This window comes from Gracilinanus agilis, chromosome 6 (genome assembly GCF_016433145.1).
Source record: "Gracilinanus agilis isolate LMUSP501 chromosome 6, AgileGrace, whole genome shotgun sequence".
Classification (NCBI taxonomy): Eukaryota; Metazoa; Chordata; class Mammalia; order Didelphimorphia; family Didelphidae; genus Gracilinanus; species Gracilinanus agilis.
In genome coordinates this window covers 196,117,992-196,136,076 of record NC_058135.1, presented here as the reverse complement: position 1 = coordinate 196,136,076, position 18,085 = coordinate 196,117,992, and the positions used below count along the sequence as shown (strand labels likewise).

Sequence of the window (18,085 nt, the reverse complement as noted above, 5' to 3'; positions counted from 1 at the left end):
AGGTTGGATCCAAAATGTTAAGGAAGAAGGAAGGCTTCTTCTCTTTTGCTTTCCCAAAGATCCTAACTGTTGAATGGAAGGTAGGCAAATCCTTAACCTCACAAGACTTCTAGGCTTTGTCTCATTTTTACAGATAACCACTTCAAACAATTTTTTACTTAGTTGTCCTTCAGGCCCAATTCCTTTGCTTCCCTCCGCCCCCATCTCAAATTCCTACCTATCTTCTAAAATGCAAATTAAGTGACTTTTTTCAGAAAACAGTTTTTTTTTATTATAAAGCATTTTTTATCTTAATTAATTAATTAAGAATATTTTCCCATAGTTACACAATTCATTTTCTTTTCTTCCCCTCTTCCTTCCCCCCCTCCCCACCCAGAGCTGGAAAGCAATTCCACTGAGTTATATATTTATTAAACCTATTTCCATATTATTTATATTTGTAATAGAGTGATCTTTTAAAACCAAAACCCCCAATCATATATTCAGAGAACCAAAAGAAAAATCTTTTCTAGTTTCATTAAAGAATTCTATATCTAGAGGCAGGAAGATCCTAAGGTCATCTAGTCCACCCCTCTACCCCTCCAACTCTATTTCACAGATGGGGAAACTGAAACCTAAGGGATGAGATGACTGGCCCAAGATCAAGTAGACATTCATTGTCAGAGGTAGGCTTTGAACCAAGGTCTTCTCACTCCAGGATCAGTACACTTTGATTTTACCATGTTGCTTTCCGAGTCCCCCACATGGTAATTGCCATTCTCCTCTTGGATCTCCTCTAACACTCCTTATACATCTCTGTATAGATTTAACATGCGTTTATATGCTGTGTCCCATTCTCCTCTCCCCAGCACACCTCTGCCCCACTCTAGGCTATAAAGTCTATGAGGGCAGGGACTTAGCTAAACTCTATCTTACCTACTGAGCTGTGATTTAGCATGTGACCTGAACACAACTCCTAATAAATGTTTGTTGAATTGTGAATTCAATGACTGATTTTTGAATTCAGTCACAGGCTAGCTGAAGTGGCAGATATTATCTCAAGAACTTCCTTTTGGAGGGTGTTCAGTGGAATGAATATCTATCTATCTATCTAATCTGTCTATCTATCTATCTATCTATCTATCTATCTATCTATCTATCTATCTATCTATCTATCTATCTATCTATATTTTAATAGCAAGCATTTATTTGGTGTTTCATACATGTAGTATTATTTAATCCTTAGAACAATCCTGTGAGGTAGGAAATATCACTCCCATTTTATAAATGAGGAAACAGAGGCAGAAAGGTTAAGTGACTTATCCAAGTCATACCACTAATCAGTATCTAAAGGAAGATTTGGTCTCCGGTTTTGCTGGCTTCAAGTTCAACACTCTAACCAGTGTGCCACCTCACTACCCATGAATCTTTCAAAGTAGGGCTATACACATATATGTCTTTGCACATATTATAAGTGCTACTTGGTTAGTAGATTAAAAGTACAAAAAGGTAGAGAGGAAACGAGGCATACTGAATACTGGCATGAGTCCTGTTTCCTCCACTAATATTCAAAGCTCCCTGAGGGCATAGATAGTGTCTCAATTATTTTTGCATCATCCTTTTTATCAATCAGTAGGACTTTTCATGTAGTTAGGGCTTATTAGATAGGTGATGAATGAATGGGTGAAATTGGGTGAAATGTAGAGGGTGGCTAGTATAATTGGAACGAATGAAGCTAGGTGATGCTTTTATTGGCCATAATTCAACAATGAATTCAATATGCCATGCTTTCAAATGCCACCTACTCTGTGGAAGGTGAGGGGGATACGAAGATGAAAATAAAAAATGCCTGTCCTTGAGAGGCTTACTTTTATTTCAAGCAGTTGTTTTTTTGATTAGTATTAAAAACTTTTTACTAAGACCATTTTGGCTGTGGTCCAGACCAGCTAGTTTTTAATAAGCAGGAACTCATTTCTCCTGGGCAGTGATCTGTTGAAACAATTGGAATACTATATCTCAGAAAAGGCCATCATCTTTTTTTTAAATAAACATTTTCTCAAAGAATATAGGAAGAATCTGAAAGCCCAGCAGCATTGTTCTTTCCAAGGATCCCCCATAGATGATTGACTACCAATTTGGAAACATCTTCTCTTTTGGGACTTGAAAAATATTTCATATTTCATATGGAATTATTCCACATGCTTTTCTCTTGCAAATGCCAAATATTCAGAGCTTAAGAAGAGACTGGACTTTTAAAAACCAACCTCACATGTTTCTGTGTATCCTGAGGTTTATGGAACATTTTAAAATTGCCTCTAAAAAAGTAACCAATCAATTAAGTTTCTAGTAATTCTCTAGAAAAATGGAATCATATATTAAAATAAGAAAAGAATTCATAGAATCAAAATCTTCTCATAATCATAGAACTGTAGAGCTGGAAAAGACCAAAGAACTCATCTAGTCTAGCCTTCCACTCCAATGTGGTAATCCCTGCTACAAGCAGCAGTGGTAGGTAGCCATCCAGCACTTGTTACACAGGCTTTTGTCAAAAAAGATTAAAATAATAGGATATGGACCCTTTGAACAAAGACTAAATAGATGAGAGAATTAAAGGAAAGGGGATAAGCTTATATAGTACCTACTATGTGCCAGGTATTATGCTTAGTACTTTTTATAGTGTCATTTTATGGTTAAAGAAACTGAGGCAAATACAGGTTAAATGAATTACCCAAGGTCATCTGGCTACTGTGTCTCAGGTCATATTTGAACTCAGGTCTTCCTGACTCCAAATCAAGTGCTCTATTCACTATACCACCAGCTGCCTCTAAAAGCCTAATGATAATTAATGACTGTCATTGTACCAGGAAGATTCTTATAAGGTTTTTGAGGAGGTGGGTTGGGGATCCAGATCTATGATTTTTTTTCAATGTAGGGAAGTCCCAATGTTGAAATTCCCTCCACAAATAGAGATTAACAATTCTTCCATGACTTTAATTTTAGAGAATTGCTTGCATTTCTGAGAGATTATTGATTTGTCCATAGTTATGGCTAGCATGTGTCAAAGCAGGACTTGAACTTGTCTTCCTGTCTCCATGATATCCAGGTTGATGTCTCTACTCAGCATCTCCTGACCTTTCCTCTCCCAATTTCCCTTGAGAAGATTGCTGTTTCATGCTCAAAGAGGATAAAAAAAGTTAGAGGCTGGAATTAAAGCCAGAGAGATTTTATTGACCATTAGACTACAGAACGAGATTAGGGAGTCTATCCTGGGAAATCTGTAAGGAAAGAATAATCTTCCATTCTCTGATCTGAATGATTGAATATTGAATTGTCTGAAATGAGGTCCAGCACCATATCCTCTGTTGATGTTTTTTTCCCCTATTCTAGACATGTGAACAAAAGGATGTTTGTTTTATAAACTGCATTTATTCAAAAATATATGTGTTGCCAAATTGTACTAGCCCCCAGATATAAGGCCTTTGGCAATTTATTTCTATATCACAGAAATCGAAAGCCCAAGAGTCATCTACATATTTATCAATATTACCCATAGCAGCCTTGAAAAGAAATTCAGAATGCTTCTTTCTCAGCCTGCAGTCATATAAAAGAATTTCTCCAGGACTGAATTTAAAAAGTTGCAGAATAATTCATAAACCCCAACTCCTTCCTGTCATGGGCCATACTGCAATTCTTCTTCTAATCCAGGATGAGTAAACTTTACTCTCTGAAAGTAAAATGCTCAATGCTGTGAAGTAAATTATTGACCACCGGATACCTTGTTGCTTGGAACAACTTATGAGTAAGAACTTGACTTCCATTGAATATTTTATTTACCTACAATTCATCAAAGGAAAAGGACCCTGCTAGGATTTATATTCAATGGGCTGGTTAACAGTATGTGTATTGTTATGTATATTCAATCTTGTTTTCAGTGGGGACATGGCCTGAGAAGAGGGACAAATTCGAAACAGAGATGACTCTTTTCCTGTCCTCCATAGTGTAAAGCTTTGCAGATGAACATACTATATGCACAGATAACAATGAAACAAATATATATATAATAAATACATTGGAGAATAATAACGAAGTATAAGATCTAGCAGAAATATCATTACTGACTGGGATTTTGGAAGGCTTTTTAGAGGAGATACAATCTGACCTGGGCAATAAAATATGGGTAACTAGGTGGTAGAGTGAACAGAACACCAGATCTGGAGTAAGGAAAACATGAGTTCAAATGTGACCTCAGAAACTTAATAGTTGTATGACCTTGAGCAAGTCATTTAACTCTGTTCACCTCAGTTTCCTCATCTGTAAAATGAGCCAGAGAAGGAAATGTCAAACATCTCCAGTATTCTTCCTAAGAGAAGCCCCTAAAAGGAGTCATGAGAGTTGGACACTACTGAAAGAAGATGAAACAACAATAATAGGAATATAGTAAGTGAAGAATGGTTAGGACGGTGTTCCAGGTATATAGATATCTTTAGATAGACAGGATTTATAGCTGGAATGGGTCTTGGTGACCATCTTGTATATTTCCCTTTTATAGATTGGCAAATTCAGATTCAGAGACATTAAGTGATTTGCAAAGTGACATTAAGTTCATAAAGACATTAAAGTAGCAGAGTGGGAACTTAACCTTCCATCTTCCACTTCCCAATTTCCCCATATCCTGATGCCTTTATGTCCTCCTTGTCTTCAGATGATTCTAAGGAGTAAGTAGGTAAAAATATCATTTAATTCAATTCAACAAAATTTATTAAATACCTACTGTGTGCAAGGTACCATGAAGACAGTATTAGTATAAAGACAACAAAAAGGAAGTCTTTGCCCTCAAAGACCTTATATCCTATTGGGAGGTGGCAGACAAGCCTTACCGTCTGTTCAGATAAATATAATTCATAGTGCAGTGCTTCAAACTTTAGGCTTATGGGAACCAGGTCCTGTGCTGATGACTACTCAAAAATTATTACTTTCTCTTTGGCTCATTCTGCCCTCACCCTAGTTTACACTAGAAATCTTCAGGATATAGCTTATGGCTAGGTCTCTGCAGATGTGAGGAAATTATGAAAATACTCAGAATAGCAATGTCTATATTAGGCACAAGACCCAATAGAAAGTGCTTTGTTTTGAATTGCAATCATCTTAGAACTTAATTCAGACAGGTTTAAAATGCTCTCTTCACCACCACCCCAACCTGCCCACCCTGCCCCTATTCACCTTTAGTCTTTCAAAAACAATCACTATTTTTTCTTGTCTTTTTTCTTCTAGGAATTGATTATTACAACAAGATGATAGATGACCTGTTAGCTAATGGTGTTACACCCATGGTAACTCTGTATCACTTTGATTTGCCCCAACATTTAGAAGATCAAGGAGGCTGGAAAACTGGGGCAATTGTTGAGGTTTTTGATGCATATGCCCAGTTTTGTTTTGGCACTTTTGGAGATCGGGTCAAACTGTGGATCACCATAAATGAACCTAATGTCCTTGCTTTTTGTGCTTATGAAAAAGGTTTATTTCCTCCAGGTATCCCTAATCCTGGAACTGGAGCTTATCAAACAGCTCATAATATGATCAAAGCTCATGCCAAAGCCTGGCACAGTTATGATTCTTTGTTCAGGAAAAAGCAGAATGGTCAGGTGTCCCTAGCATTTTTCAGCCCCTGGATAGCACCAGCCAATCCTGCATCTGTAACAGACCAGGAAGCTGCAAAAAGGGCCATGGCCTTGGCCCTAGATTTATTTGCAAAACCTATATTTATTGATGGTGATTATCCTGCTGTCCTGAAGTCCCAGGTTGCTGCCATGAGTAAAAAGCAAGGTTATCTATCATCAAGACTCCCTGAGTTCACAGAAGAAGAAAAGAGAATGATCAAAGGTTCTGCTGACTTTTTTGCTGTACAGTATTACACAACTCGCTTAGCGAAGCACCATGAGAATTCAGAGAAAGAACTGAATTGTCTCAAGGATATAGACGTTGAGATATTTCCTGATCCATCCTGGCAGGTTTCACAACAGGACTCTTGGATCCATGTGGTGCCATGGGGTCTTCGGAAACTACTGAAATACATTAAGGTAAATGTACACATTTATATTCATTTGCATATATGTACACATTCACACATTAATGTGAGATAAGACTTGGCTTGAGAAAAGATTGGGTAGAGAAGAACAAGTAGGCTTCTGACTATTTTGGGGGCAAAAATAACTAAAAATCATTAAATAATAAAGGGAATTCAATTGGATCTATGATTCTTGAAACCAAAAATCAAAAATTTAGATCTAACATAAGAGTTGGTTACGAATGACTATTGTTGATTGTCTGTTTTTTGAAGAGGACCAATGACATCACTGGTGAAGAATTCATTAAATTACTCCTGTGGGAGAGGTACTGGGCCAAAACAAAAGCAAGTCCCCTTCTTCAAGGAGTTTAAATTCTATTGGTTCAACATATCACCTGGTGGTAAAGTTATTATTTTTTTTTGTCAAATATTAGTTGACATAACAGAAACACAGAAAAACAGGTTATGTGTCTGGAAAAAAAGTTCTTGTGTACATGACCATTTCTTCCTATGGCCATTTCGTTTTCTTTTGGGGAGTAAGGAGAGGGTGGTGTGGACACCTGTTTGGTAGTTTGATAGTTCAAAGGATAGGAACAATAACTGAAAGTATTTGCTTCAATCAGAACCACGTGTTCTTATAACCTAATGTTAAGAGGATGATAAAAAAAAATTGGAGGTGGCAAATTATATAAACTCCTTAAGGACAGGGAATGTTTTGTTTTTGGTATCTTTGGTGCTGGCACAATCTAGCACCTGACACATAGCCAGTGATTAGGAAATGCTTCTAGATTGATAGATAAGAGTGGAGTCAACCAGTACAAATTTTATGGACCAAATGGAGGTTTTCATAATTCAAAGAGCTGCTGGAAATGACTCCAAGGATGCTATAACTATGTGAGCTCTGAAAGTGATTACAAGTATTGCAAGAATTGGGTACTTTCATTTATACTGGGTGGCCCATAACATCACTGAAATTAACATTTCAACTTGTCAGTCATCAGAACCCCTACCGTGGGGTTAGGGGGGGATGCAGCTGCTGGCAGCACCAAGGGGTTAAGGAGTAGTTACAATAAGCAGATGCTGATGCAGGGAAGATATTTCAGTCTTCTCATTAAAGTAAGAGTCATTTGACTGTCTTCATGGATATTTGCACAATTTTGCTTTTCCATTGTTAGCCATAAAAGGTCAGCTCGTGGAAAATTAAGTTAATAGGGTCAGTGCGATTTGATGAAAACTAGTTTGGGGGTTGTAGATAAGAGAAGATAGAGGGTAATGCACCTGATTTTATGAGCTTTTTTTACATCTGTTCAGAATAAAACTTCTGCTCTCTTGTTCTAGGATACGTATAATAACCCTGTAATTTACATCACCGAGAATGGGTTTCCCCAGGGTGACCCTGCTCCACTTGATGACACTCAACGCTGGGAGTATTTCAGACAGACGATACAGGAACTGTACAAAGGTACCATTTGAAATGATGAAAGATCAATTGTGCAAACTTAATATAATTTTCCTATGTGCCTATTTGCATTCAGCAAAGACCAATGATTTTTGAAGCTGAAATTCATGTAAATCAGTATAAAGCAATGTGATTAGAAAGAAGTCTTTAGGAAGAAGGAAGGTGAGTCATTTTAGACTATCTTCAATTGTCTAGAAGAGAATCAAATAGAAAATGGACACCTGCTGAACTTCTTTTGTGAAACTCATACCATAGGTGAAAAGGGCATGGTACTTTATTCTCCAGAGATTATAATTTACCTACTGGCATGTTTGTTTGCATATTTTAATAACCCACATGCCAAGACATAGTCTGACAGAAAATGTAAAATTAAAAGTCCTTTAAATTAATTATTAGGCAGTAGATTTAGAATGGCAGAATCCCTGAAGATTTTCCTTTAAAGGAATGACCAGTTAACTCTAGAGGAGACAGTTCTTGCCATATCCGAATCAGGCATTGTGTTTTAAATATGATTGTTTTCTGATGACTGAATTCCCTTGAATTCTCTTCATTGGTAATCAGAGGTGAAAGTGTTCTTATGTGGGACTTTTCACACAGCCCCCTAGAGTATGTCCATTCACAGCTATCCTGTGGAGTTTTTTTGTGAGAGTTCAGTAGATCATAGATTATCCTAAATTCCACTTTGTTAAGGGAATGAAATGACTAGACAAGAACATTCATTATCCAACACTTAGCACAGTTCCTGACACATAGTAGGTACTTAATAAATGCTTATTAACCAGCTACCACTGACCAGGCTGGACAAATTAGGTCTTTTCACCTCTAATCTTATGCTATTTTTGACATTAATCAGCAAGAAATGTTTTATTACCATATAAGGTTATTTAATCAATAATATAAAGCCTTTCAAGTTTTCAGTGCAAATAAAGGGATCTGCTGAAGCACGAATTGGTCATATTTTAGTACAGAATAGTAAATCTGAAGGTTAGCATTAAAAGTGAGTGATGTTACAGGTGATGTGAAAGATCACAGAGGTATAGGAGGTAGGGAATAGATGTTATTAACAAACCATTAATTTCTTAAAGAGGAAGTAGATTATAGTAGATAGAGTCCTGGGCTTGCAGTTAGGAAGACCTGAGTTAAAATCCAATCCCTGACACTTAAGTGTGACCCTAGATGTCACTCTGTGTATCCCAGGCTTTTAGGATTTAGCTTATAAGGCTGTAAGCTGGTCATTATCTATACTGTAGAGCAGTGGTTCCCAAACTTTTTTGGCCTACTGCCCCATTTCCAGAAAAAATATTACTTAGCCCCCTGGAAATTAATTAAAAATTTTTTTTAATAATGTACCTGTGGCCATCACCACTCCCCTTTATCGCTGAAGCACCCACCAGGGGGCAATAGCACCCACTTTGGGAATCACTGCTTTAGAGGGTCTATACAAGGGGTCATTCATACTCAGGCACCAGAGGAGAATGTTAATGGAGGGGTTTCCCCTTGCAGTGGACAGGATCCTTATTCCTCGCTCTTTCCTAGTCTTGGTCTGACCTCAGGTAATAATATCCTGGGTGTGAGGGACCATCTTGCTCTGTGACCTTGGCTAAGTTGCACATATCCTGGTCCTGAATTTCTCATCTGTAAAACGGGGGCTGCACAGACTTGCTTCCTTCTTAAAGTTCCCTTAAGGCACAGCTGATGATAATGATTGGCATGAACTCCATAAGTAAAAAGCACCAGGTGAACGATTAAAAATAATAACCAGCCAAATAAGACATTAGCAGGAGCGCCGTAGGTGAGAGTCTAGCCAAAACCCAGGGAGTCAGATGGATGATGGTTCTGTGATTTCCGTGAACAAATTGTTCCCCCCATCATCACGTATAAAGATGGGCACATAATGACACTAGAGTTGAATCAATGACGTACTCCTGGAGGTCTTGCTTCTCTCATTAGAGAAAATTCTACAGCACTTAACAGAGCAGTAAAAGAGTAAGCTGACATCTCCATTTCTTTTGGGGGGAAAGGGGCAGAAAAGGAATAAAATACTCATTTTGTTTAAAAAAAGGAAAAGAAATCAGTTCGAGAATAGGTTATGTTCTCTGTGTTACATAAGTATATTTGAATAGTCTATGAGTGTCTAGATGTAAAAAATTCACAAGTTTGAAGATAGATAGATCACCTTCAAGTTATTGTCCTTGGCATCTGTGCCTTCTTTACAAATGCGGTCTTGTCATTTTTCCAAATTGCTTTCCCTGAGTTAGAGTGGGCACAGTGTTTTCCCAAGTATGTGTGGATCTCAGCATTTTGTTTTTATTCTCATGTAGGGGAGAAGCATCTTTGATACAGCACAGGCCTCAATAAATTTATGACTTCATGAGGAAGCTCACTATGAGTGTCATAATGTTGGCCCTATGGCTATTTACAGTCAGAGTTCTGTAGAGAAGTGAGCAGCAATGCCCCACTCCATTATTATTGTTTGAAAGGGTTGCCAGGCTGGATAAAAAGTCAAAATGTTGGCAGTAGAAGCAATAATCTGGCAAGTGGGTGCCTGGGATAGTTTTGTCATGTGAATATCTGGCCCATTTTTGACAATAGTTGGCATTGCCAAATATTTAAGATCCTTAAAAAAATCACAATACTCAACTTCTTTCTAAATCCTACACTGACCCCTGATTCTCTTGGAGGCTTTATATGGATCTATGCATCATTATAAAGTGAAGAGGTGATTGAGATTGGGCCAGGATTTTGTCACTAGAAAGTAGCTCTTTTCTTGGGAGTTACAATTTCTTGAAAGATGATCTAGGCTCAAGGGGAGATTGAACAGATTGTGGGGAACCAGGTGGCTCTTCTCAACTTCCTCTAGAGAGACATATCTTTACTCACCTGGATATGTGTATTTAGAGGATGGGTTTCGATGTCCCAGATATCAGGACAAACTACTTCCTCGTTGTATCAGAGGAATTATAGGGAAATACCAGAGAAGTAATTAGGAATTTTCCTTCCCTGTGCTTTTTTCCTTTCCTCTCTCCAATAATTCAACTTAGTCATTGTGGAAACTGACTCAAGCTTTGGATAAATATATTAAGAATGGAGGGGGATTGCTGAATGCATTGGGATTGCATGGGATGATGTCATAGCAAAAAGGAGAATTTAAGGTTAGGACTTAGCACAGAAATACTTAAATCTGAAAGTGACTAGTAGAAGACAGCATTGCAAGGTTAAAGGGAGTCATCTGTTCCAGCAATTATTTGGACATTCAAGGACAATGATTGGGAAGAAGTGTTTATGATGAGAAGGACCTATACCTCTAACACTAGTTGAAGGTTTCCTCCATGTAGTCCTTTTAGACACAGAGAAGACAACAGAGAATGCTTTGAATTATTGATGATGGGATGCCCTCACTAGATCACCTTCTTGGGTTATAAAATGAGGATAATAATAGGACTGATGCAGTAGAATTCTTGTTTTATTTGTCTCTGTAGCCCCCAGCACCTCATAGGGCAGCCAGGTGGCATAGTGGATAGAGCAGTGGGCTTGGAATCAGGAAGACTCATCTTCCTATGCTTACTTGCTGTGTGAGTCTGGGCAAGCCACTTAACCCTATTTACTTCAGTTTCCTTATCTGCCAAATGAGCTGGACAAGGAAATGGCAAACCACGCCAGTGTTTTTTCCAAGAAAAGTCCAAATGGCCAGAAATGACTGAAAAGACTGAAGAACAACCCCTAGCACCCAGCATTGTGTCTTGCACAGAATAGATGTATAACAAATGTCTATTGAACTGAGTTGAATTGTGTTTGGTAGTCATGGTGTAGTAGATAGACTATCAGACTTGCAAGCCCTTGGAGATTTACTCAAATTCTGCTTTAAGCTCTTATTAGCCATGTGAATCTGGGTAAATCGCTTATCTGAGCCTTCTTTTCTTATATAAAATGTTAAGAGTGAAACCTGTAATTCACTGGGTTGTTGTGAAGAACAAATGAGATATCATATGTAAGATATTTTGTGAATCTTAAACCCTATCCAATGACTAGTTATTATTATTGTAAAGGTAGCCTGGTGCTGTTATCATTGTTCTGTAGTTTCAGTTACGTTTAATTCTTACAGTGACCCTATTCGGGGTTTTCTTGGTAAAGCTACTAAAGTGTTTTGACATTTTCTTTTCTGACTCATTGTACAGATGAGGAAACTGAGGCAAGTAAGGTTAAATGATTTATATAAGGTCACATAGCTATTAAGTATCACGCATCACATTTGAACTCAGGACTAGTACTTTATCCACTGTGCCACCTACTTTTAAATAGATAGCTGTCCTTGAAGCCAGGAAAACCAAGATGGTTTAAATCTTGCTTCTTTCAAGTCCTAGTTGTGTGATCCTGGGCAAGTCATTTAAACCCTAGGCAGCTCTCTAAAACTGAGTCACATGAAAGGTACTGCCCTGCATTGGCAAATGGAGTTTCCTTTCCTGGGAGTTCCTATACCAGTGAAAATTGTAAGTTTGGGTCTTATTGTTATCCCATCATTATCATTGTGTGTCCATCCACCCCCTCCCCCAAAGTCAGCAGGTGAACCACATCTCTAAGAAATGTAAAATTAATAGCTGGGAAGACTGTTTTCCTTCTCCCAAGAATATCTTCCACACTGAAGAAAAGCATGATTTTAGCAGCTTTGTGTGCCAACCCAGCCTCCCAGTCCAGTGCCATGCCTGAGCTAGCACAGCAGTCTATGATTGCAGGGAAGGTTTGTTAATGACCAGCTTTGGACTTTTAATGACAAAACCCCACAGCAAGATGTCATTGCCATTATTGAAGACTTCACTGAGAATGTTGAAGCTGATACCTTGTAACAAGAAGGTTGTAAATCTTAGAGGCTGGATTTTTTACCATGACAAGATGCTGAGAAAAAAATTATCTTCCTTTCGGCAGTACTCCTGCTTTCATCCTGCCCCCCATCAATCCCTATGCAAGAAGGCAAAGGAGAAATATATTCATTTCCCCCCAAACTGTGTTTTCTGGTAGTTACCTGCCTCTGCTGATTTTGAGTCACAAGTTAGCCTAGACCACTTAACTGGGCAAATTGTGTTAAGCAACTACAGTTTCTAAATAAACATTAAACACAACAACATCATGAGCAATGACAAACCTTCAGTCTAAACAAAGGTCTCAGAGGTTAACACACTGAACTTTCAAAAAACTCCAGCTAGTAAAAATTTGGTTGCTGATCCAGAATAGAAAGGAAAATGTTTTGTATACACTCCTTCCATAGCCCCAACCATGTCTATTTTTTAAAGGATTTTGAAAAAAGGTCTGTTGTGTATATTTTTGTCATTTTATGCCTGTCTCTTCTTCCCCCTTCCCCCAACATACATAGACATTCCCTGAGAAGCATTTAGGAGTAAATCTGCTCACAGGCTGAGCTTTAGTGGGGCTAGATGATGAATCTGCACTGCACAATCCCCTTCTCTGGGAGGCAATGTGGAACAATGGAAAAGGGCACTGCTTTTGGAATGATAGAACCTGGGATCAAATTCTATTTCTGACACTTGTCACCTTGGTGGCCTTCAGCAAAGTATTTAGACTCTGGTATTTGCTTCCTTTTCTAATTGAGAGGCTTGGAAAAGATGCTTTCAGGAGAGCCTTCTACCTCTAGATGTATAATCCTTTGATTCCATCTTAATTCCATGAATAGCCAGGTTGGTGACAGAAGAAAGAACAGAGATATTAAGTACAAATGGAACTGTGGCTGAGTGATGCAAGATGAGCAGAGAGGAGGGCTAGAGGAGAACAAAGGAAAGGAAGGTGTCAGGATGAGATAATGATCCATTTAGAGTCAGAGGTTCTCAAGACCTATATGTGGTCTTTATCAGTGTAGAGAACTTCCAGAGTGGAAAATCCTGTGCTGCTTATCTGCAGCTCATCCACAACTTAGGAATCTTGAAGCATCTCCAGGGGGCATTACTTAATTAAGATCACACAGTATATGGCAGAGGCAAATCTAGGTCTTCTGATTTCAAAGCCAGATCTCTAACCTATATGGTGTGATGCCTCTGGACAGATCCATGCTAGGTATATAAATGTGTGAGTTTCCACACAAAGGTAGAAGTCATATTTATGATTGATTTAAAAAACCAAATTAGCCAAGTTATTTTTCAGAATTTCCATAGTCTCCAGACCTATCACTTTCTATATACAGAATGCTGCATTTCAAAAATTTAGCTCTAAGAGGTACATACCGAGGCATAGGATTATGGCTATTTTCTTCAGTCGTCCATTCGACACTTAAGAAGCCCTTGCAAGTTCTGAGAATCTCTATTCCAACTCCCACTCCCACTGATGTAGCATCCCCTGAGAAGAGGATAGCTACTATTTCCCCCTCTGGGTTCTAGGAGTACTCCTAAAGAACAGTAGGGTTTTCTTTAATGCCATCTGCATAAGCCCCCATTCTAGCATTCCTCATATACATTTCTGGAGATTAATGCATCCCTATCATTTAATGAGTTACCATTAACTGGCTTTTACAGAGAAATATTTATTAAGTAGATATGACAAGAGCTAAAGTATGTATCGTTCCCTTCAATACCCAAAGGTCCACTCTTCCCAGGAACTCTAGGGAGAGAAGTAGGCTTAAATGTAAGAATTTCTACGTGGCATTTTCCCCACCAAGTTCACTTATGAATATGACATAGCTGATAGCTGAGTTGATGTTGCTCCTTTTTGTCTGCCTTTGATCTACTTTTATGTTGGGTAAAGAGGTCCCAACATAGAGTGTGCCTATGCAGAAGGGACTACATGTGGGTATTGATTTCTTTAAGGAGGCAGAAGAGAGAGCAGACATGTATGTAGTAGAGAAAACAATCTTAATTTTCACAAAAAAACCCTTTGTTTAAAAACTGAAACTTTTTAGGTTTAAATGACTTGCCCAGAGTCACAAAGATAGGAAGTAGAAGACTCCTGACAAAGACTCTGAAACTTAAGTACTAGATTTCGAGTCACTGGACTTGGGTTTCCAGCTTTTCTTCTACATTCTACATATTCCCTGTGTGACTGGATGAGTCCCTTCAGCTTTCTGTTTCAGTTTTCCAGTTTTAAAAATGAATGCTTTGAGTTAGGTTCCTTCTAGTTCTAAATCTATTACATTTTATCTTAGAATATGAGAATGCGAAGGATGGAGGAGACATTTGAGGCAATTTGTTTCAACCTTATTTTGCAGATAAGAAAATATAGACAGTCTGGTGAAGACTATGGACCCTTTCTCAGAGAAAATATTTTAAATACCTAAAATAAAATATATAGGATTGCAAAGGAAGTCACTTATAATCAAATGCAATTGTCAAACTTTTAAAAAATAAAGTTCACTGGTTCCAGGTTAACAACCCCTGGAAGAGAGACTGGGTGAGTTCCCTGGATGACAATACACCCTATTTATGATACAGTCAGGATTAGAAGTCCTTTTTTTCCCATTGTGCTGCAATATCTGTAAAAGAGGTCATATATCCCTGTGGAAATAGACAAAAGTTTACTCCCACTGCCTTTAACTGTTCTCTACTTCTATAAGCAATCAGGGTTCCTGGCTTCCATAGACAGTCTAAGCCAATTCTCTTTTCTATGGGTACCCATGGGTCAGGTGATTTGGAAGTTTAGACAGAGTGATTCCCAGGAAAGATGAAGAAAGATGTACCTTAAGATGGAGAGGGAAGGCAGATACTAAAACATGACAGGGAAAAGGAGTACAATTAAAGGGATGATAGAGTCCTTGTGGGCTTGAACACTTTCCCCTATTCCCAAAATGGCAAGTAGCTAGAGGGAAATAGTCTGATTGAAATGATATTCCAGTACCAGGAGTCATGAGACCTCCAAAGTACCAATTTTCCTTTACTGAGTGCAAATAATAAAAGCTTTGCAACAGGATACCAAGATTCCTGCCATGATATTGAACCTGATTTGAGAGGAAGACCAAGTAAGAACTGAAAGAAATCTAAAAGTTTCTCCCTCCCTCCCTCCCTCCCTCTCTCTCTCTCTGTCTCTGTCTCTGTCTCTGTCTCTGTCTCTCTCTGTCTCTCTCTCTCTCTCTCTCTCTCTCTCTCTCTCTCTCTCTCTCTCTCTCTTTTTGTCACTCTCATATCATGATGCAACTATTTACTGATTGCAAAATGTCAGGGACAAGACTTACTAACATATTTTGTTAGAATTGTTCATTATTTCCCAGGCTATGAAGTAAACTTTGAGTCATTAGAATTAATTAATGGGAGAAGAGTGACACAATGGTGAGAATGTTGGACAGACACAGGATGAAATGGTTTTATATGCTTCCTTTGATACTATATGAGCCTGAGTAAGGGGACCAAACCTTTTTAAGTCGGATTCTTATCTGTAAAGTGAGGAGATTGGATTAGATGGTCTCACTAAAAGACTCTTCAGTTTTAAATTGATACTCTTGTGATAAACCCTTTGTGTGGTGTGGGGGGGAGATGAGAGGGTTCCTTACCTTATCTTGTTCACAGAAATGTGAACAATTTACCTACCCGAGTATATAATTATGCTATGCCCTTAAAAAAGGAATTGTTGCCACGGATATTCATTCCCTTTTTAAGTCTTTTCTAATGTCAAGAAATAGTTAAGTGTGTCCTCCTTTACTGGAACGTATTGAAAATGATAGCACCCTTCATCTATGAAGCAAGTTATCACTTGGAGTTCATTGGGTCAAAAGGGTCACCTCAGACACAAGTTAAAAAAAAGTCACTATAAATTGCATAAAATCTCTGACAGGAAATTTAATGCATCGAATCAGCTCCAAGTATTAGTATAAAATCCCCAGCCGAACAACTCTTGGCCAGTTATCATCACGAGTAGTAAAATCACATTTCAAAACACGGTCAGATGAAGCACCGCCTAATCTATCAAGTTTTAGAGCATTTAAATATGACCATCAAATACCTTCTCCATAAAGTGTGTTCCTTAATTCTGTTAAACTGAGTAATAATTTTAACTTTTCTTAAATTTGACTTTATCATTAACCTTTTGTTCGAGTTGTATCAGATTGAAGGGCTCACAGTCTCTGGCAGTTCCAAAATTAGACTACCGTCATAAGTCTGTCCTGAGCCGCCTTTCTTCAGGAATTTCTTAACCTGGTTGTTCTGTTGAACATTTTGGTGTATGGAGGGCATATTCCTCATAGATCTCCTTTTTTGTCTTAGCCTCTTTTCAGGTATAACTCCCCCATTGCCCATTCCTTGTACACATGACAGAAATATTAGTCTGAGGAGGAGGCTAAGCCAGTCTCCACTAGAAAAGAAAGTGATTTTTCAGGTTTGTCACAAAAACTGGAATAGGAGGTAGCTAGATGGCACAGTAAATAGCAGGCCAGGCTAGGAGTCAGAAGGACCTAGATTCAACTTGTCTCCAGACACTTCCAAGCTGTGTGACCCTGGGCAGGTCACTTACTGTCATTTGATTAGACCTTGCTCTTCTATTTTAGAGTTATTTCAGAAACAGAAAATAACAGTTTTCTCTATTTTAGAGTTATTTCAGAAACAGAAAATAACAGACAAAGTAGTCTGGAATGAGAAAGAGTAGTTTAATCACTTTGAAAAATGAAACATTAGCAAAGCATCTTGGAGCAGAGGCCAAGTTGATGAAATTATATTAGGACCTAAGGTCATTTTGTTACTTATTAAAGTTTAGTAACATTGGGGTATAGGGTTTGATATTTATAGATTTCAATGTAATTCAGTAAACATTTATTGAGTAACTACATTGTAATAAGCACTGGGTTAGGCAGGTCTTAAGGACTACAAAAACAAACAAACAAAAAAAACAGTCCTTGCCCTCAAAGAACTTATATTCTTTTGGGTGAAAATGACTAAAGCCAGTCTACAAAGTAAAAATAAAAATAATTTTGAAGAAGAGTGGAGAGGATAGAGGGTGTGAAGATCCTAGATCAGAAGTCCTTAATCTTTTTTTTTTTCTATCGAAGATGACTTTGGCAGTCTAGTGAAGTCTAGGAACACCTTCTCAGAATAATATTTTAAATGTAAAAAATACAATAGATTACAATTCTTAACAAATATATTTATCAAAATATTTTTAAAATTCTTAGACTTCAGATTAAGGATATTTAATTTAACAGAAGCATTAGGAAGGACCTGGTATAAGAGCTAACACTGGAACTTATCCTTAAAATGAGTTAGGGCTTCCATGAAGTTAAGGTGGAGAGGGAGAACATTCTAGACCAGTGGTTCCCAAACTTTTTTTGGCCTACCACCCCCTTTCCAGAAAAAAATATTACTTAGCCTCCTGGAAATTAATTTTTTTTTTAAATTTTAATAGCAATTACTAGGAAAGATAAATGTACCTGTGGCCATCACCGCTTCCCTGGATCACTACAGCACCCACCAGGGGGTGGTAATGCCCTCTTTGGGAATCACTGTTCTAGACATTGCTAACAGGTTGTACAAAGGCATGAAGGTAGGAGATGAAATGTGTTTTATGGGGACCAAGAATCAGTAGTTTCTTTAGCATATTAACAACTGATACTTATATAGTGCTTTGAAAACATATATATTCAAAATCCTACAACAGTGCTTTGAGGA

At 37.9% G+C, this 18,085-nt stretch overlaps 1 protein-coding gene across 1 annotated transcript in view; it reads left to right on the top strand.

The window, feature by feature from the left end:
• Positions 1–18,085, top strand: part of LOC123251426 (cytosolic beta-glucosidase-like) — a 122,564-nt gene that overhangs the window by 28,430 nt on the left and 76,049 nt on the right. The window contains exons 3-4 of the mRNA XM_044680679.1: positions 5,251–6,056; positions 7,382–7,505. Of these exons, the coding sequence (XP_044536614.1) occupies positions 5,251–6,056; positions 7,382–7,505 (930 nt within the window). The remainder of the gene's footprint in view (positions 1–5,250; positions 6,057–7,381; positions 7,506–18,085) is intronic.